Here is a 21,042-nt window from a genome sequence, read left to right on the forward strand (position 1 = left end):
TCTCAGCCACTTTATCCTGACACAGAGATGCGTGTGTGTGCGTGGAAAACTATGTGTGTGTGTGTGTGTGTCTTAGACAGATTGCTTTGCCCCCCCCCCCCCCTCCCCTGTGGTTGTGCAGTATTGTGTTCTGGTCGTAATGATGGGTTCTGTGCCTCCCAGTCTCCCTCCCAGCAGGACACACACATAAAAGGGTCCTTCTCTGGGCAGCCATCCTGTGTGTGTTGTTTTTTGTGATTGTGTGTGTGTGTGTGTGTGTGTGTGTGTGTGTGTGTGCATATGTGCACATCTTTGTGTGATTCTAAGAACATCATTTTCAGTGGTGCATGCTGATTGTGCCTCATACTGTGCGCGTGTCCAACCTATCAAGGTTCACATTGGCACGCTCGCTCTCTGTCTCTGTCTCCGTCTCTCTTGCTCCCTCCTTCGCGCCCACCTCTCCCTTTTTCCATCTATCTTTCCGTTCCCCTATTTCTCCTCCCCATATGACATTCCTGCTGTCCTCAGACAACTTCTCTGCACTTCCCCAGTGCATATCAGCGATTCGATTTTACCAGGGGAGCCTCTCCTCTTTGCCGTTGCAAATCGAAGCAGCCACACTTCAGAAAACAACAGCTCTCGAAAAAAACCCCCGAAAAAACTTTGGGTCGCACACAACCCAAATGGTGTCTGTCATAAATAAAAATGTCATCATAACGTCTGGCCATGTCTATCTACAAAAGAAAAGGAAACAGAGAGAGGTCAGTGTTGAGAGGGGAGAGAAAATGGGATGTTCCCCATTGAAAGTTAGATTGGAGTGGAATCACTTGTGTTCTTTGTCCGTGACTATTGTCATGATGCCTGGTCCGAAGTGTATTGGGACTGTTAGGGTGCTATCATGCCTCGGAGCAATTTAAACAAACCGTTAAGTTTGCTTGTTTGGTGCAGTTTTTAAAAAAAATCAAAACTGTTGACCAAACTACTTTGAAGCTCTATCGCATTTAATAAATACGATCTATTTGTAAGCATGTAAGCACTGTTGAGAAAGCCATTTCTGATTTATGTTAGGGACATATTCTGGATGATTATAGTACAGTACAGGATGCACTCTTTACATTCTCTACCTGGCACTGTATTCCACTGGTTTTTATCATTACCTCTGAAGTAGGACTTTTAGAGTTGCTATTGGTAATTGCAGATCGTTGATTTTTAGATTTGAATCATCACTTTCAAGGCCCCTGAGCACATCACTGAATGTTTAATACCAGAGGAGTCTAAGTGTAGCCTGGGTACCTTTTAGAGGTTCCAACATCTAGACTGGAAAACAGGGTACCAGTCTAGATCTTTAAGTTATCAGAAAAATGCATAAACTAGGTGATTATTCACTTTTTGCACAGAAAAACATTACTGCCAGTCACGAGAATTTGATTTACAGCCTGTAGGTCCAGGTAGTGCGGGCAATGCAAGGATGACAGTCGAATGAACGCTTCACGGTTCATTTGGAATAAGACAGTGTGAACACAAAGTGGATCCCAACTTTGGATTATTTCAGAAGCAATAAGACACTTCCTCTGTTGGCGACCTGATTGATCCCTGGGACAATCCATGTTGCAAATCTGAAATCCTTCACTGGTGTGCTATACTTTACTTCTCCAGTTGAGAGTTAAGAGTAGAAATGCAAATATAAGTTGCATAAATAAAACAAAGCTGGCCCTAACAAGAACATAAAACACAACCCCCCAACAAAAGATTATTAGCCTTCTTCTTCCCAGTAGCTGAGAAATTTGATGATAATACATCTTGGCTTACAACCCTTCTCTGCTCGCATTCTATTGTGGTCTGATTGAGAAGTTTATCTTTAACCCAGCATCCCTGGTAAAACTTTTCTCAGGAAACTCTCTGTCTCCAGGGTCCCAAAGCTCTCTGGGAAGCCATGGAAGTGGAGATTGAAGTGGCTGCTCCTGTTCTCCATATGGCCAATTCCTTTTTTTGCGATTCCTTCATAATCTTTCAACAGTTCCGTCAGGATGGTGTTGGTGTCCTCCTCTTTATAGACTTTCTGCTCAGACTCACTTGTCTGCTTCCCGAACTGAATCATTCCATTCTGGATTTTCTTAACTTCTGTGAAGACGTTTTTTTATTTCAAGAGCAATAACAAACGATAATATATCTATCTATCTATATATATATATATATATATATATATATATATATATATATATATATATATATATATATATATAGATATATATATATATAGATATATACACATACGTATGTATATATATTTATATGATGAACGAAGCTGCTCTGTAGTCTGGTGGTACGGCAGTGGATACTCCTGTATGTGTTGTCAGATGGCAGCAGGGTGAACAGACTGTGGCTGGGTGGGTGTTCTCTTTCAGTATCTTTGGGCTCTGTGCAGACATCTCACTTCACCAATGTCACTGGAGCTCTGTAGATGCTACCAGTGATGTTCTGGTGGGTTTAATAACCACTGCAGAGCCTTTTTGCCATTAAAGGCGACAGTTGCCTAGGCAATGTTTGGGATGCTATAAAGTGCATTTGCAGGGCTCGTGAAGCAGAGATTAGCAGATAAGCATTTACACCTGCAGCTACAGCAGTTCTATATATATCCCTGCTAATATAGTCCCTCCATTACAGAATGTAGAGACACTCAGATTAACACTTTACACCACTCTCTGGTGAGATCAAGGCTTAACAGGGAATTCCAGTATTTTAAACCTGGGCCTCAGATTTACATGTGTTGGTGTGTAATTGATTTATTGTTACCAAAAGTTTTGGAATCACCTCAGCTGGAAGCTGCAACATGGCTGCAATGTGTGCAACATAATCCTGTGGGGCAACTCCCACCATCAAAGTTATGTCCACTAAATGTGCTTGTTTTTGTCTCTGACAGGCTGAGGTTGTTATTCTAAGAGTCTGACAACATTACTGAAGCAAGTCCTACAGAGAGAGACCTTTTTGTTAAATGATACCAGAAACACAACTCTCATTCAAGGAGAATCTGTTGTTGAGGTGAGGAAGACGACGGTGGAAACGTGAATCAGATTCAGAGAGAGGAGATTCAGAGTTTATTACGATGAGCTGTAAGAAAAAATTTATCTCAAAAGTCAAGGATGAATATTGAACTGATTTTGACAAACTTTCTGAGGGAGACTTGACTGTCTTTGGTAACAAGTTGCCTCAAAAGGATGATGTAGCAGACATTGCTGCCGTGTCCAGCTGAGGCGATCTGCTGGACCAATTTTCAGACTTTGTATGTATATGGGCCTGAGGTTTAGAAATACTGGAATTCCCCTTTAACACATGGCTGTCTAGATGTGTTGCTTGTTGATGAAGTGTTAGGTTCCCTATGGTATGAGGCTTTCTGCTTTTGTACCTGGTTACTACATTCACTAAAACCAGTATGTTAGGAGCTCATACAACAGTGATGCTATATATCTGACCTTAACGCCACATCTTTCTCTCTTTTGTCCTCTCTTAGGTGTGTTGCCATCCACAAAATCCATCTTCTCCTTCACTCCCTCCCCGACTGACTGTGTCGAAGCTCACCGGGTATGCTCCGCTGAGCCCCAGTGTGAGGCGCTGTACCGAGGCCTGGAGCTGTGTGCGGCCGATGCTGAGATGTCCCCACTCGGGGATAAGGTGGCTGCTGAGTGCCTGGAGAGACAGGACGCGTTGCTTACCAAACACCCCTCTCTGTCATCCTGCAAGTGTCAGCGCGGCTTCCGCAAGGAGGAGCAGTGTCTGCGCATATACTGGAGAGTTCGCCTGCTGCCAGGTCAGTCAGGCCTCTGTTGGGGCTTAGGGTGTGAGGGACATGCATGCCAAGTATGATGGTGCATTTGACTGAGTCGCCTATCTATTCATTACCTATAAGCTTACCCAGCGCAGGGTTGTGGAGGGCTGAAGCTAATGTCAGTATGGATTTGGTGAGATGTAAGGTACACTCTAGACAGGTTGCCAGTTTATAGTCATATTGGTTCAGTAGTATGTGACAGGCTTTTGTCTGTCGTACGTAGGCCTGGATCAGAATATCTGACTATTCAAATGTTTGTTCATTTGATTTGATTTGTTTTTTTTTTCAATATCAGATTCAGATATTCATTTTTGTTTGTTCTTTCTTTTTTTTTAACAAAGGAGATGTGCAAAATAGCTGTTCTTATGTCTCTAAAATGCATACCGAAGGCTACAGGTTTTTTCTGTTCTCTCTCTCTCTCTCTTATTATTATTAAAGTCTATTTGGCATATTTGCGACTCATAACATGTTGAACAGCAGCCAACAGCTGTGCAATGACATCAGCTGTACTGATGATCAAAGTGATGACAGAGAAGGTCAGGAGCAGCCAGGTTGTAATATGCAGGGCAAGTGCACAGTGCAAATATTCAATACTGTCAATCTTATGCACCATACCCTCTCCACACATGGAAAATACAAAGAAGGTTTAATCTCCCAATTTCTGTAGTAAAACCAACAGAGGCTATGTAAAGTCATTTTGGTGAAGGTTTCTAAATGTTTTGTTGTTATTTTTTGGTCTGGCACTTGTAGATGGTCCCTGCATACACGAGTTGTGTTTTCTGCTAACTTTATGAAACTCGTAACACTGCTGACGACAGTTTACAGACTATACTTGAATCGTTTAGCCTTTATTTCAAACAGTTTAAATAACATAAAATAACATTTAAAGCTACTTAAAATATTAAGTGTGCCATCATTTGAAGTTAATCATTTGATAGCTGTAGAACACCCCTTGTGCACCTTACATAAAGATGTACACAGGTGTGCTGAGGAGCATCAGTGTTTGGTGCCATTTACAGATGAAGACATCCAGTGAAACATCCTGGAGGTGATGAGGACGCCTGACGGTGGTCAGTGTGATGTCTGTCTCAGAAACATGAGACTTTCTGTAAACGACTGTGTGTTTTACTCAGTACCCTTCATCATCTTACCATCTTACTACTTTTACACAAATCTAGTAAATTTCTACTTTATCCGTAACATTTATCAGAATCCCAAACCAGCCTCATGTGGAAGTCAGGTCCAGTTAAAAAGAGACCTGTTTCTGATCACACACACACACACACACACACACACACGGAGAGTAACAGAAGCATATCCGGAGTGCTGGTGTGAAGCGTGCATCTGTAAGTGAGCGAACACTAGCCAGCGGACTCCTCCTCCCCTGTGGCCTATTAGTCAGCGGAGCATTAGTGTAATTACACACTCTTCAGTTCCTAACGCTGTTGGCTGCTCTAGCGTGTCATTACCATAAATATATAGCCTCGAATAGGATTTACATACATAAACACTTTACATGCCATTACATTCTTGATTGAGTTTGTACTTTGGAGTGTGTTTAGATAATTTGCAGGAACAAACGCCTTGTCCACGAGTCAATCAAGGCTCTGCTATTGGCTTTCACAACCGAACAAAAGCTGTCTTCAATGACACGAGCTCGTGGTGACTTTGGGTTTGCCCTCCTGTCTCGCTAACGTTGGCCACGTTAATGAGATTCAAACGACAGAGGGACTGTGGCACAGGCTAACACACTCATCCATGTCCTGACTTTGGTGATTGATGTCAATATTGTCATTTCATTATTTTGAGGAAAGGAAGAACATGAATTTGGAAAGAACAAGGACAGTTGATATTGAAGATAACATCAAGCAAAGTTAAAGATCACTCATCTGTAAAGCTACTGCCACGACAAAGGTCTGTGATCACCTCTCTATAGCCAATGAAATAATCTAGTGTGGCAGAAGTCCCCTATTAAGCTAACACCATGACTTGATCATGTATGATACATTGCAGTGTTCTTGTGTGTGGTTGAAAGTTGGAATCCAACGCTGAACTAATAAAAACCTGTACGGTGGAGTTCTTTGTATCGACTTCAATAATAGAGGGTGCCAGACCGTGGGGGTGGAGGTATGCTCTCTTCACTAAAGAAGGAGGCTAACGTGCTTAATCAACAAAGGGCTGTTTTACCTCAGGGACCTCTGTGCGCTGCAGGGAACGCGGGAGGACGCCTTTGTTCTTCTAATTAGCTTTTGTAAAGTAAATGTCAATTCAGTGGAGTGACCCGTCAGAAGATCCACCGCTCAACTTAATTTAGAGATAGATAACACATTTCCCTGGATGCTTCACTCTGCACACAGAGCAGCCTGACAATGAGGCGAGTACTGATGTGTGATTATTTTTGGAGATGGGAGCAAACTGTACATGTGTGCAGTTCAGATGACTCATGTTTACAGCCATGTTCTTCTTATCATTGGAGGACTTTCCACCACTGTCTTATCTCTTTCCTTTTGACCAGGGGAGGAGGAGCTGGAAATATCTCCCTATGATGACACGCTAATGGATACTCGCATGGCCTCCTTGGTGGCAGGTAAAACACACTCTGACACACACATGCACACACACACAGAATTATGAATTATTATACACTGAAATGATTTCCGAAGCAATAATTGGTCCTGTCAAAATGCAGAGAAATGCACAGGTTTATATAGTCTTCAAACTTTCTTGACATATGGGTGGGGGTAGGGGGGCAGGAGCTCAGTATTTCTAACATCCCTGGTGACGGCCCTGGTAGTTGAGGTCAGTATCCAATGACACTCAACTCTGAGGGAACTGGAGCACTTGGAACAAAGCCATGTGAACAAGGGGAGAACATGTAACAGTGCACAGAGCGGCCCTGTCCTGGCCCGGATCCAAACCCTGGACATTGTGATCTGAGGGAACAGTACCAACCACTGTGCCACGGTGCTGCTCTGTAGTGACCAGCTCTTTTCATTTGCATGCTTTTCTTTCTGTCTCAGCACCTATTTACCTATTTTCATATTGTTGGTGCTGGATAACCAGGGCTAGATTAGCAAGTTCTACCAGACATGCTGTTTCATTTTGTTCTAGAGTTTATGATTTGTAAGCTAGCTTGTTTTTGAGCTTTTGGGCCTGAGAAGATTGGAATCTGCTCGACATCTGTCATGGTGAGATGCGGGAAATGACCAAGCAACAAGCTTGAGATTACTCCCAATATACCACAATAATTACCTTAAATGTATTGTTAAATACCCCAACATGATTATATAATAATATTCTGCTATTTTGGAACAAGCAGTCGATAAATAGCTGCAAATTCACATAACATTTTTCCCGGAAACTTCGTCTGCAGGACTTCCGCTGTTCATGACAATATGACAAAACACACCTACATGTGTATAGTTACACATAAAATAGAATTTAGTTTAGTAAAGACATTTCCAAAAGTTGGACTGATCCGCTGAGATCAGACGGAAACTAGTTGTCAATCAAGCTGCAATAACTCACTTCAATTGCGAGTCCTGTTGAGGGGAAGTTAGACAGGGTGTAGTTGTAAATTCAAATGTCATGATCAGCAGAAACCAATTAAAAGTTTCCTGGTATAGATCAAAGAATATTTTGATGAAATAATGTTAGGTTAATTTTTTTATGCATCTTGAGGTCATTATTGTGGCCATTTCCGATAAGTTACTTGGTTAATACCTACTTGTAATGAAATGTACAAACCTGTGAAAAGAAAGTGTTCCCTAAACTCACAGTTTGTGAACTTTGACCCTTGACTGTATGGAAATATATTTTCTGCCCTTCCCTTTTTTGCATTCACTGTGTACACATAAAATCATCCTCTCCTCCTGCTGCAATTCAGAGATTTAACATCAGAAGAGATGTCGTTTTTTTGAGCTAATATAATATGAGGCCTGGCTTCCATTTGTCCATTTCTCTGCACACTCACAGGTGTTTGGCTAATTCTACTGTTATCTTTCCTCAGCCTCGTCTTTCATGCAGCTGGATGATGAGAATCAGTGCCTGAAGGCAGCACAGGACTGCGGCCTGTACGAGAAGTGTGGCTCTCTGCGATCGGAGTACGTGCTGGCCTGCACCAAACGGGTGACTGGGACCAGCCGATGCAACCAGCACAAGTGCCACCGGGCCCTGCGGCGCTTCCTGGAGCGAGTGCCTGAGGAGTACAGCCTGGGTGTCCTGTTCTGCCCCTGCACAAACACACTGTGTGGTGAGAGGAGAAGGAAAACCATTGTACCCTCCTGCTCCTACCAGGACATGGAGGGTCTGCAGCCTAACTGCCTCCATCAGCAGAGCTTCTGCCGTCGAGATGACCTCTGCAGGTAAGACATGAAGCCCAGACAGACAGATACATGTGACTGATCCGGTTTGACTGTAACATCTAAAAGGGCTCTAAAAATGGCATTATATGGATTGGCGTGATTATATATGTAGTGTAGAATTGAAAGCAATGTTACCACCTTCAGTACCGTATGGGTCTATGTATATGTGTAAACATAATGATATAATCTAATATTTATATTCATTAATTCTTGGCTGTAATGTAATAATGTGTGTTCAAGTTATTCATGAAAAGTAATGTAATGTAGTAATGTAGGTTAAATTGGAGGTGCTGGACAATTGATAACATTGTGGCTACTTTAGCGGGCTCGCTAGTGTTTTTGTTTTCAGACCAGCAAATTGTTAGAATTAGTAGTTAATAATCCTACAAAGCAGTAAGTAGCACGTTACGGTCTCCACTTGAATGTAAATTATACTATTCATACTATTCATACTAACTATATTACTATTCATGTTCTCACCTAGGGTACGTGCCCTTAAATGCCAGTAGGGTAGTTATAACTCGTAAGTAACTTAGAGTTGCAAAAAATTAACTATACACTATACACAGGCTTCGAGTGGGTGCTCTAAAAATAACTAACCCCAACCTGAAGTAACATTAATGTGGGGATAGATAAATAGGATACCAGCCAAATGCATGAGAGAGAGAGAGAGAGAGAGAGAGAGAGAGAGACCTGGCATTAAATATGTCTGGAGTGGCCGGATCTGACAAGAGTGACTTGAATATATCCAGACCATTACAGTACAGATCACTCAATACAATAGCTCACATGAGTATTATTGATGTTAATGACACAAATACCACATTTAAGAAAAACACGTTTTGCTAGCAGACCTGATGCTGCTTATTGGGCACCACTGAACACAATCAAGAATCACACCCTCGTGTGTGTCGAAGGTCAGCGTGTTTGAGGTAAAAGTTCAAGTAAGTTTGAAGTGTAGCTGCAAGAAAATCAACACGAGGAGCAGCATTATGCCTCAGGCAGGTTCCTCAAAAGCTGCTCTCTTTATTGGGAATAATGGCCTTCTCTGCAGCGTGTGACTTGTACTTGTGATGTGAAAGCTCTGTAACCAGAAAAATCCTAGCTAGAGAGGGACATGCTAGCAAGCCGCAGTAGCTCAAAATAATAAACTTAGTCTCCTGTCTTATGACTGTCTGCACACCGTGCCTTATTTATGCAGCAGGTTAGACCTGCACAGAGTCGGCTCATATGAAATGAGATGCTGTGGCATGCGGCCAATTAATGTGCCAAAGCTGAACTGATAAATATTGCGTTGCAATTTTGATTTAAACACTGGTCTGATGTAAGGTGATGGAGGTTGAAGTGACTCATTTGAGTCCAGGGCAAAAAGATCAAGAAGAAAGTAATAATTAAAGGTCACAACATGTACAAGTACTAAAAAGTGCCAAGACATTTCTTTTTTTAACATTGGTGTTGGACTTAAACTCCAACGTACACATCCAGATTTCCTGCCCATTTCTTGTGTTTGATGTTGTGTTGTTATTTGTGTTGTTGCCAGGTCCAGACTGGCCGATTTCCTTAATAACTGCCAGCCATCTCCTCTGACGGCCAGCGGCTGTCTGAAAGACTCAGCAGGCCTGTGCCTCCGAGCCTACGCTGGACTCATCGGTACGGGATGCAGGGGGGAGTGGGATTAGTAAAGATGAGGGAGGATGTTTTTGCATGTTTTAAAATTTGTGTCTAGGACATTTAAAAAAATCTGAAACAGATTTCCCTGAAATTCAGCACATAGAGAGGCTATAGATTACAATTTAGTGATTTTGATTTCTGGTCAATATTAAAAACTAGGCACCGTTAGAAAAAAATGTGCCAACCAGGTAGCCACATTCATTCCAGCTGTTTTTGATTCGGAGAGAGAAATTGAAAAACGTATTTAAAGCTTATGGAAATTGATTAATTGTAAAAATTGCCTAGCAAGCTCAAACAAATCTAAACAAAACGAACAAACTAGAAAAAATTGTTTGCCAACGTGAAAGTTATGATTTCAGAATATTCAAGGACAGATTCGTAGCTCAGAAGAAGAGCAAGAGAGAACAGAACAATGAAGAACATTACTTGGGGAGTAATGGACTACGTGTAACGGCGTTACGTAATTAGGATACAAAAAAACAGTAACTGTATTCCGTTACAGTTACAGAAAAAAAAGGACGTAATCAGATTACAGATACATTTGGAAAAAAATTGGGATTATTAGTTGGATTACAATTAAAATATATGATAATAAATTATGAATAAATGTGAATGAATGAATCTAACACTTGCCAATGCGGCAATGCCGTATGCACGCGTGCACACATTACTACACTTCAGACAAGTCAGTCACAACGATGCTCTGCTCTCAAGTGAAGCCAGGCGGCTCATTGTGGACTCGAGCGCTAGAGAAAAAAATGCTTTCACTGCGTGGAAATTTCGCCATTACTTTGTTTCTAAAGAAGTAAGGGGGAACAACATCACTGTACAGTGCAAGCTATGCCTCCCAGCTGTGCACACACTGCCATCGTCCAAGGACTCCACATCTAATTTAAAGAAACATTTAATGGTAAGCGAAACTGCGAACGTTAGCTAGCTACACCGAAATTCTGTTAGCTAAAGTTAACATTAGTTAGCCTGCTAACCAGGCTCGGGCTGTCATTGTTTCTACTACTGCTGCTGCTGCTGCTGCTTCTACTAGGTACTACTGCTGGGTCTGTGGGTGGTTCTGCTGGTGACCGGGATGGTGCGTGTTTAGGTTTTTTGGTAGTTTTGAAGGCTCGCTTGGTTCGCTCCCGTTTGCCCTGTTAAAATGAAGACATTACATTGTTAATACAAACTCAACACTTCCCGTGTCCGTCTCAAATTTAAAGTCCTCCAGCATAAATAGCTTAGTAGGCTTTTATTGAGAAACATTTGCACGGACTTCATCGTGGAAAACTCGTTGACTTGCGAGGGCCCCATAGACACTTGAAATGTAGCTACTGCCACCTTGTGAGGCTTGTACATTACAAAATTGCCTGAAACACCTGCAGTGACTGAAATGGGTCACTAACACTTTAGATCACAACACGGTATTACAACAGCATGATTATATTAGGAAATTGTATGGGTAATTTTGGGGGACAAATAAGTGACACACATCCTATATGTGGGGGTGTTTTACTACTGCTATTACTAGAAATAGGCCTAGTAGTTACAATAACGCTAATAATAACTGTTACCATTATTATTATTATTATTATTATTAATATTATTGTAATATGTCATGTAATTCTTGAATACAGCTGAATAGTTAGTAGTCAATGAATAAAACTGAATAAATCTAACATACCCTACAATTAATTAAATATTTAATTTGCTTTATGTGTTCCTTAGAGGAAGTCTTTAATTGCATGTGCATTGAGGTAATCCAAAAGTAACTTAAAGTAATCAAGTTACATTACTTTAATATTGTGGTACTTGGATTACGTTACTGACTACACAGGTAATTAGTAACTGTATCGGACTACATTTTTAAAGTAACCCTCCCAACCCTGGAAATATGACACAAAAAACACACATCACTTTACGTCGATTTTCTTTATTGTAGAAGTGACAGTATAAAATAAACAACAGCACAAAATGAAAAATGAATACAGTATAAATAAGACTATTGCACTATAACTATATTACATAAACCTCACTGCAATATGCATATTGTAGACATCTGTTGAGAGACCACATGATTCACTCCTAATGATGGAAAGTCCACTGAGACGTTTTTGCCCCATAGAAGATCTCAGATAGGTTTTTAATGAGTTTGAGCCCAGCTGTACTGACATGGAGAGGACAGTAGAAGCTGATGCTGCATCGTTGGTCTCGTCTGAGGTGAGGGGGACAGGAGAACATGCTGCTGCGTCGCTGGAAGGTGCTAGTTTGAACAACTGTATCTACAGTTCTATGTACAGGGGCATCAGAGGAATCTGAGGGCTCGTCAGAAGATTAATGGGAGAGGGAAAAGAAAAGGGATGAGAAGATTAGAGGGAACAATCACTATTTGGTGCACAATGTATTACATTTTCTTAAAATCTCCAGTGTTGAATGAAATCGATGCTCCTACCCCCTTTTCTTTGGACAGGAAAAACGACCGGGGGAGGATGTGCACATGCACCACTTGCGTCTGCCTGACGGGCGGGTTACATATTAACTGTTTCAAAATGTGGGCGCAGGCTGTGAACTTTTATAAGAGAATGTATGCAGCAGAGGACTGTGATCTAGCTTGTGTAGTGGAACTACTGGAGGGTTTGCTGAAACTTTCCTCAACCCAAAGGAGTGAACTGGACTCCCATGTCACCTTTCAGGAGCTGAGCGATACTGCCTGGTCTGTTCCCAGGTGTGGATGGTCTGCTGGCTGATTACTCTAAATGCTTCTGGTCAGTACTGGGCCCAGGTGGATCAGCCCTTTCTCTGCTACCTAAGACTGGGGACTGGAGTCACTTGAACTGGTGGCTGGTGGCACTGCTCTGTGGTGATATTAAGACTCTGGCAAACCAGATGAAGGGACCCTTGAAGACAATAATACACTGTAACCAGAATTACTGTGTACCAGGACATTCAATTCATGTCAGACCTCTCCTGTGTGACATTATGGACTTTGCGAAGCTGTTAAATAAACGTTAGTCTTCTTAGTTTGGATCAGGAGAAAGCCTTTGACAAGAAGGATGGCACATGGGTACCTGTTTAAAGCTTCACATGCTTTTGGGATGGGGTGTCTGGTAGGGTTGTCAAAATGACGTTTGAATATTCCCTCTAAAAAAACACATAGGTTCGAACCATTCGAATATCTATATTTGCGTATTATGTCAATAACAGGAAGACAAACTAATACAACGAGACATAACTACTTGTATAGGTATTTGTATTTCAGTTTTAACATGTTTTTGAAAACATACCTACACATTACAAAATAAGTAAATGAACTAATTGCTTATGCCGTAAAACTTTTAAGACCGTAGACCTCTCTCTCGTCTGCTTTCGTGCACGCCTCTTGTCGTGGTGCAGACAAAGAGCTTGTGGCGGGCGATTTATAATATGAGTCGAGACATCATGGCATGCTCATTTGGGTGCACATTTTGTGTGTGCCCTCATGTTGCTAGTGGTGGAATGGTAAGCTAACTGTAGCTTACACAGCTTGCACACAACTTTATCTCGAGGCTCCGCATTTTTGCTGTCTACTAACCAAAATCCGAAGTATTTCCAAACGGGGCTTTTTAGGTTGCTTGGAGTCCGAACCACTCTCTGTGCAGCGGAGTTAGAGTTGGAGTCTCCCTGTCATCTGCATCTGCCACGGTTTTTGTCGCGTCTGACTTTCAGCAGTAAGTGACACAGTGCAAGTGCGTCACCTGCGCCCAATCCCAAAGCAGCTGCTGATGTGCTTTTTTCCACAGTCGAATATTAATTTTCACAATCAAATCTCCGTTTTTTTTAAATATTCAAATATATATTCAAATTTTGAATATTCGTTTACAGGGTCAGGTGAATGTAGCTCGGGAGCTTTGTAAACCGGTGCCTTTAGGAAGGGGGATGTGACAGGGCTGTCCATCCTCAGGGCAATTATGTACAGTTACCTTTGCTAGCCTTGTTACGTAGGAAGGTTCAGGGTGGAGTGGGGTTAGAGTTAGGGTTTAAGAGTCCTATTGTATTCTCAGCCCATGCAGACAATGTGTTAGTGCTGGTTAAAAATGGCTGGGACCTGCAGGCTGTTGTGGGTGCACATAAGATTGCCAAATGGCTTTATCTGCAAATGTGAACTGGCTTATGGGATGCTGTTGTATGGGGGCTGGAGGCAGTTGGAGGTTCCACAACTACCAGAGGGTATGGAGGTCACCTTGTCAGCCATAACCACCAGGCTGGCAAAGTGGAGGCGGATTCTCTCTCAAGGCTCCTACAGAGACCCTGATTGTCAACAATTTGTTGGCTTTTTCACTATGGCACAAGCCAGCGTTCTTAATCCAAATGTGGGTCTGTTGGGAAAGATACAGCGGACTCCAGTGGATTTCTTGCGATCCGGTCATCACTGGCTCAGAGCTGCTGTGCTGCATCTGCCTGTACATGTTGTCAACAAAGTAAGGACTAGTTGACTTGGAAAGCAGAGTGGTGGCCTTCAGGCTCCAAGTGGTCCAAGGGTTGCTGTATCGCGCAAGTATATACTTAGGAGACCCAGCAGAGCACTGTTGTAAAAGGCTAGTGGCACTAGGCTGGACCGAGAGCTCTTCCTGTTGAATCTGTAGGCTGTGGACAGCAAAGGACTGTTGCCATTCTAAAGAACTGATGGATGCTCAGACACGTTCGAGGATGGGGACCGGGACCAGGACCTTGGGGATTGGAGGAGCCATCTTTCACCAACCTTGATCCAACTGTGTGTAGGTATGAAATCTCTGAGAAATCTGGAGAGGCTTAGAGGGCAGGTACTAGACCCCCTGACTCCATCAGTGCTGGGCTAAGAACTTTAGTCGGAGGGTACTGTATAAGCTCCCTCTGCCTAAGAGGTCAGGGGATCTGCAAGGGAGGGTGTTACATGGGGCCCTGGCAACAAATATGTTTCTATCCAAAGTGGATCATAATGTGGGGGGAGGACTGTGTTTTCTGTAAGGTGCCTGAGTTTGTTCATCATGTCTTTTTTCAATGTCACCATTGGCTGTATTTACTGTCTTTACTCTCTGCTGACTGTGGCAAGATGGGAGTGACGTTCTCTGAGGGGCTTTACGTACTGGGGCGCAGGTCGTCTGCTTGGACCAAGCATAGAGATCTGCTAAGGAATTTTCTGTTCGGCCAGGCTAAACTGGCTGCTTGGCTCAAAAGATGCAACAGGTTGCAGGGTTCAGGGCTGGCGGACCCTGAGTTTAAGTGGCTGTCCTCTGCACGTCTTCGGGCTGAGTTTAAGTATTATTTCTTTCATTAATGACCTTGATGTGTTACAGAAGGTGTGGTGTGTAGACAGGGCTGTTTGTAGCTTAAGGGAGACTGAACTGGTTATCTGTTTATGTAAGGGCTCTGTAAGTGTAGGATTTTATTTTATTTGTGTGTGTTTGTATGTGTGAGTGTGTGTGTAGGGGGGGGATGTACAGAGTCCTGTAAAGTGCTGTAATGATTACCAACACATGTTAATAACAGGCGGTTAAAGTCAAAGTCAAAGTATCTCCCTCTCTCTCCCCCTTCTCTCTCTGCCTCTCTCCAGGGGTCTGTCTGACCCTGTCTGCTACTTGGATTTAGTGAAACAGTTGACAACACCTTCATTTTCTAGAGTCAGCATCACATGGAATCATAAATGTACTAATATATGTGATAATAAAAGGATAATAAACAGGTATTATCAAAAGCAAGATTCATGAGAAGTTCTTTTTTATAAGAACCTTCCCTCAAATATGTAATACAAAAGTAGTTTCGAATGATAGAGTGATATCTGACATCTTTTCATACTCAATCGCTCCTGCTGCATTGACTTCTCTTTAACCCTCTGCATAGCATGTTCTTCATTTTCGATTCATTTTAATTACACGTATAAATAGTCATGTAAACAGATGCAATACTTCATTGGAAACAAAAAGTAAAGAAGTATTGTCTAAAAATGCTCTAGGGCCTTGAAAAGTGCACTAGAGTTTTTTTTTTCTCAGGTAATGAGGGCAAATGAAAAGTTCACTGTTATTAATAAACTTCTAAAGATGAAAGCCCTTACCATCAGTTGGTCTGTAATAACTATGGTTGGAAGACAAATAAGGCATGCTGCTAGCACCAAGCGAGGGACTCAAATTAAGCAAAAACCTAATGCAGTTGGGGTTAAACCTACATTTTTCCTCATAAGTTTCGACACCATGGTAGACACACCGATAAAAGAAATGTTAAATATATATATATAATATATAATCTCACAATAAAGTGGCTGTAAAAAGAGAGTAAAGTGTGGAGAGGCGGAGAGTGTGTGAACGAAGTGATCAGACTGCGCTGAAGAAGGAATCCAAGAAGCAGCAAGATAGAAAGTGAGGACGTATGACAGCTGACAAGAGGTGTGGATATAGAAGTGTTGAGTGGCTCTCTGCTCTCTCTGACAATGATGGATGACTTTTTTTATGTAGTGTTTTTGAAGGCTCAACCAGCAGAATCCACATTATTACCAAAGGAGCGCTGCCAGGTATAACCAAGCAACGTGCAGAGAGCTGAAGCTTTTCATTACATGTCACATGTTAACATAAAAGAATGAGACTCACTACCACTGATGATGAGGTGAATGTTGACTACTCTGTCTTCTTCACACTGGGCACATTTGTTGCTGTTTCAATATTAATTCATTTTGAATAAACAATGAACAGTGCTCTGTGGAGTAACTGGGGTGTGGCCTCAGTGCTATGGCTTCATGGCTCTGCAGACTGAAGCTGGACATCACATGTGATACTGCTCACTGATCTAATGGGGAAGCAGATGGAAACAAAATGGAGATTAACATCAACTTGCTCTAGTAACAATTATATCAAACATGTTTCATATTTAAAATTAAAATCTGGATGATTACATCGGTAATGTCTAAGCCGGACCACAACAACCAATGAGAGATGCATCCTGGAGTGAACGACGGTGGAGCCAAGCAACAGTAAACATTGTAGCCCGTGAAGCTAACATTAGCTAGCGTTAGTGACCTGTTGAAGTGTCACCTCCAGGATAAACAACCCAGAATTTTTTTGTGAATGTATATGAGTCAAACCTTTGTGTAAAGCATAATTACGACGAAAGAGGCACTTTTAAGATTTACCGTATTTTAGTTTTCGGGTCAAACTAATTTTCAATGGGACTGCTACGGGCACTTTTATGCTAGTATCAAAATCGCTGTTTTTAAAACACTAAGAAGGCCCAACACAACATGAAACTTTGCTCGTACTATCACCAGGGTCTCTACACATGAACACGAGCATTGAGAACATTGTTTGTGTACACAGAGTTTACTAAAAAGAACGTTTTTGAACAACTCACGTTAGCAGTTGCTTGTTCCGCTCGCCGCCGTCCTGCCAGCTGAGAAATAATGATTTCCAAATGCGACATAACATGGAGGTGAGTTAAGGTGGGCCGCTCCTAAAGCTTAATTCCATATAAATGTACGGATAATTTGTTGTTTTGTTGTTAGCGGAAAACAATATTGACCTTGAAGTTGAAAAAGGAGCCTCATATAAGAAACAATACTAAAATAAAAAGCCGGAAAAGTCACGGGAGATATCATGTCGCGTTGTTGCCGGAAGACATCAGCGTTCCACCTTAACTGTCCTCCATGTTACGTTTCATTCGGAAATCAACACCTATCAACTGGCAGGACAGTGGCTAATGGAACATGCAACTGCTAATGTGAGTTGTTCAAAAACTCTCTTTTTAGTAAACTCTGTGTACACAAACAATGGGCCTCATTCATGAACCATTCTTACGAACAAATTTGTTCTTAAGTGCCACTTACGAAGATTTTACGAAGATTGTGGCATTCATGAATTTTTTCTTATCTAGGATTTTTTCTTAGGCAAGAACAAATCCTACGAAACACTCAGGAGTACTCTTACGCACATTTCAGTGCCGAAATGTTGGCATGGTTGTGTTTTCTTCTCATGTGTAGTTCAATAAAATGCAATATTACAGTGTTAATTCTGTCATATTTATTCATTTATTTATTTATTTCATATTTTTGGTAATTTACAAAGAATTTAAATTCTAAAATAAATTAAATGTGCTAATGATTTAAGATAAATCAAGAAAATTGGAAACATGCCATCAATTAGTAACCCCCCACCCTATTTATACGTGGCATTTCTCTATCCAAGGCCCGCAAAACAATGGCATATATATTGCTCCTGCGGCTTTCATCAATGTAAGAACACAGCGGCGAACAATTCTGAGGCTTACGAATGAGTTGGTGAATTTGACGTAGGGTTTTCTTAAGGAACCTCTTAAGAACAACTTAAGAAAGAATCTAAGAAGATTCTTAAGAAGATATTGGTGAATGAGGCCCAATGTTCTCAATGCTCGTGTTCATGTGTAGAGATCCTGGTGATACTACGAGCAAAGTTTCATGTTGTATTGAGAATTCCATAGCATTCTCGTTGAAAATGAGTATGACCCAAAAACGAAAATACAGTAAATCTTAAAAGTGCCTCTTTTGTCGTAATTATGCTTTTATACGAATGTTTGACTCGCGTATATTCACCAAAAGTTGCATTTTGGCGTGAGTTTCGCTCTAAAGGTGGCATGTTCTGGGAGTGTGCATTTGCTACCTCAGCTTATTATCAAAATTTGGGTTTTCTGGATGAAAAAATTGCCAAGATGGCATTCAGCAGAAAAACGCAGACTCCCGGCTTCAGCTTCCGTAGGAAAAGCGAAAGAGTCCACACCATGTTTCTCTACAGGCTATTCAGCTCAGTTTGAAGTACAAAAACGCTGTCCTGTGTCTGTTTTGTGCAAACAACAAACTGCTACAACTGTCCAATGCTAACATTCACCCCCTTTGACCTGCAGGTACCATCATGACCCCCAACTACGTCAGTAACAGTTCTGCAGATGTGTCACTGTGGTGCAACTGTGAAGGCAGTGGAAACCAGTGGCAGGACTGCCTGAGACTGCAGCGCATGTTCACCCACAACACCTGTTTGCGTGAGTGATTACATTTCACACAATTGATTACTTTTTTTGTTTACAATCAGTAGTATTAGGATTTGAATTGTTGGCTGCACATAACATTTTATAAAATTATTTTATTCACTTATCAGCAGGGAAATGATAACTATCTTACACAGGTGAAACAAATCCTAACTCCAGTCAGACAAGGCTTGGTTAAAAAGGGGGAAAGTACCCCCAGGGCCCCAGCTCCACCGTGACAACCAGAACCCGTTGTTCATATTGGATCTAGTTGGGATGTCTCAGTTAACATTGTTAACATTAAGATCAAATTACCATAAAATAACTTGGCAAACCTGCAGCCAGGTAGTAGATCAGGAGAGAACTTCTGGTGTCAGGACCTGTATAGGCATGTGCAGTGCATTTGATACACATATGCACTAATTCAGATAATAAAGGTATAATAAAGATCAGAGAATAAAGGATGGGTGTCCAGTGAAGGATCTCAGCTCTTTCACTCCCAAGTGTGTTAGCCCAGTCCTGGTTGTTATTGTTGTTTTCACATTGAGGTTATTAAAATGTCTGGAGAAAAACAGACAAAAGTGCCAAGTGGACTGAGGGAGGTGGCATAGATGCTACACAGTAGATAAATAAAGAGAACGTTTTTGGTCTTAAGAAACACATGTGGCCAGAAATACTGGACAAGACTGACATACCTTGATCCTGGTTGTCAATTAAAACTGTAGTTGGTTGAGATGGCTGCTGTTAAAGCTGCCTGGAAATAATTTTCCAGGAAAATGCATTTTTTCCTTTTACTGTATTTCTGATAGAGAAATGACTAGATTGGTGTCTCTCTCATGTTTGTGTTTCAGGTACAGAGCTGCATCCAGGAGGCAGTTAGCCTAGCTTAGCATAAACACTGGAATGTCTGTCTAAAGAGTTGAAATATACCACACTATTAAAAACATTTTGAGTCTGTACTCAAACTGAAATGACTTTGCGATGTTAGGGGGACTCACTGTATGTGATGAAACTTTTCCTGGTGGCTAGGCACACTGATTATTTGGACTCTTGGTTCTTGCTGTCACAAGGAGTTTTCTAGGTCTACTCAATGATCTTATCTGGAAACTCAAACTGTGGTCAGACACATTCTGACAAAATGCTGAGTGGGAAAAAAACTGTCTTCACTGGTTGTTTGTTCATCGTTTGGTTGGTTTGTTGGCAGGAAAACACAGAAACTACTGAACAGACTTCCCAAAACTTGGCTGGAGGATGAGTCTCAGTCCAGAATAGACCCCATTAACTTTTGGTGTGGACGCAGATAATCGGTCCTCTCTTTCTTTCACTTTGTGAGATAGGATGCTTTCTGACAATTTTGTAAATTTCTATGGGAATAATGCAAGTTTCGGTGGCTGCTAGCTATGAGTGAGTACAATTTGAGGGGATCCTAGATCTGGTGATCTTCAGTTCTGGTTCAGCAGTTAAGGTGGTGAAACAGGGCTATAGAGTTAGATATTGGATTAGACATGAATGAAGTAAAGGGGACTGTTGGGCACTGGCGGAGGTTTGCGCTCTACTGGATGCCATTGCAATTTGTCAAGAGATGGTTTCAGTAACAGTGTGCTTTGTTGACATTTCTTTGTGTATACAAACAAGAGAGATAAAGACCTTAATCAGTAAGCTTTAGAGCTGTGGGAGGCTGTGGACCAAGCCAGGCTCCAGTCTTTATGCTCAGCTGAGATAACCACGTCCTCCAGGTCCGTACTTAGCGCACAGACTTGAGATTTGTATCAATCTTCCCTCTCAATTCACACTTTAAAAGAAAGAGAATTATTCCCAAGATAAGGAATTTTATTATTCAAAGCATTTTCCTCATTTCTGCTGCTAAGAACATTTGGGATAATGGGGTCAAATGAATTCCTTCGAGTTACTCACTGCATGTGAGAATCTTATTTATTTAAAGATATTTCCTAAGGACATATCTTAAGCTAATTTTCTGCAACCATTAATTTTTTCTGATTAAAATGTCCTAAAAACTACAAGGAAAGGATTTCTTATGATTTAATGACACGTGTCTCTTAACTTGGATGCTGTTTCAGAAACTTTTTGCCCAGAAGGCACTTGAGATACTTGGGGATTGTTTGGAAAATAGACACATTTAAAAGATTGTTTTTTAAGAAATCCTGTTTTAAATGATGTATCTGAGGAGCAGAATTATGAAAACAGAATTAATATGTCACC

At 41.4% G+C, this 21,042-nt stretch overlaps 1 protein-coding gene across 3 annotated transcripts in view; it reads left to right on the plus strand.

Moving 5' to 3' along the window:
• The window catches only part of LOC115568524 (GDNF family receptor alpha-1-like), a 52,128-nt gene that overhangs the window by 21,102 nt on the left and 9,984 nt on the right, over positions 1-21,042 (plus strand). For all 3 annotated transcript variants that reach the window (XM_030395863.1, XM_030395864.1, XM_030395862.1), the window contains exons 2-6: positions 3,488-3,784; positions 6,318-6,389; positions 7,812-8,166; positions 9,707-9,816; positions 18,703-18,837. In XM_030395863.1, the coding sequence (XP_030251723.1) occupies positions 3,488-3,784; positions 6,318-6,389; positions 7,812-8,166; positions 9,707-9,816; positions 18,703-18,837 (969 nt within the window). The remainder of the gene's footprint in view (positions 1-3,487; positions 3,785-6,317; positions 6,390-7,811; positions 8,167-9,706; positions 9,817-18,702; positions 18,838-21,042) is intronic.

This window comes from Sparus aurata, chromosome 18 (genome assembly GCF_900880675.1).
Source record: "Sparus aurata chromosome 18, fSpaAur1.1, whole genome shotgun sequence".
In the NCBI taxonomy this organism is placed as follows: domain Eukaryota; kingdom Metazoa; phylum Chordata; class Actinopteri; order Spariformes; family Sparidae; genus Sparus; species Sparus aurata.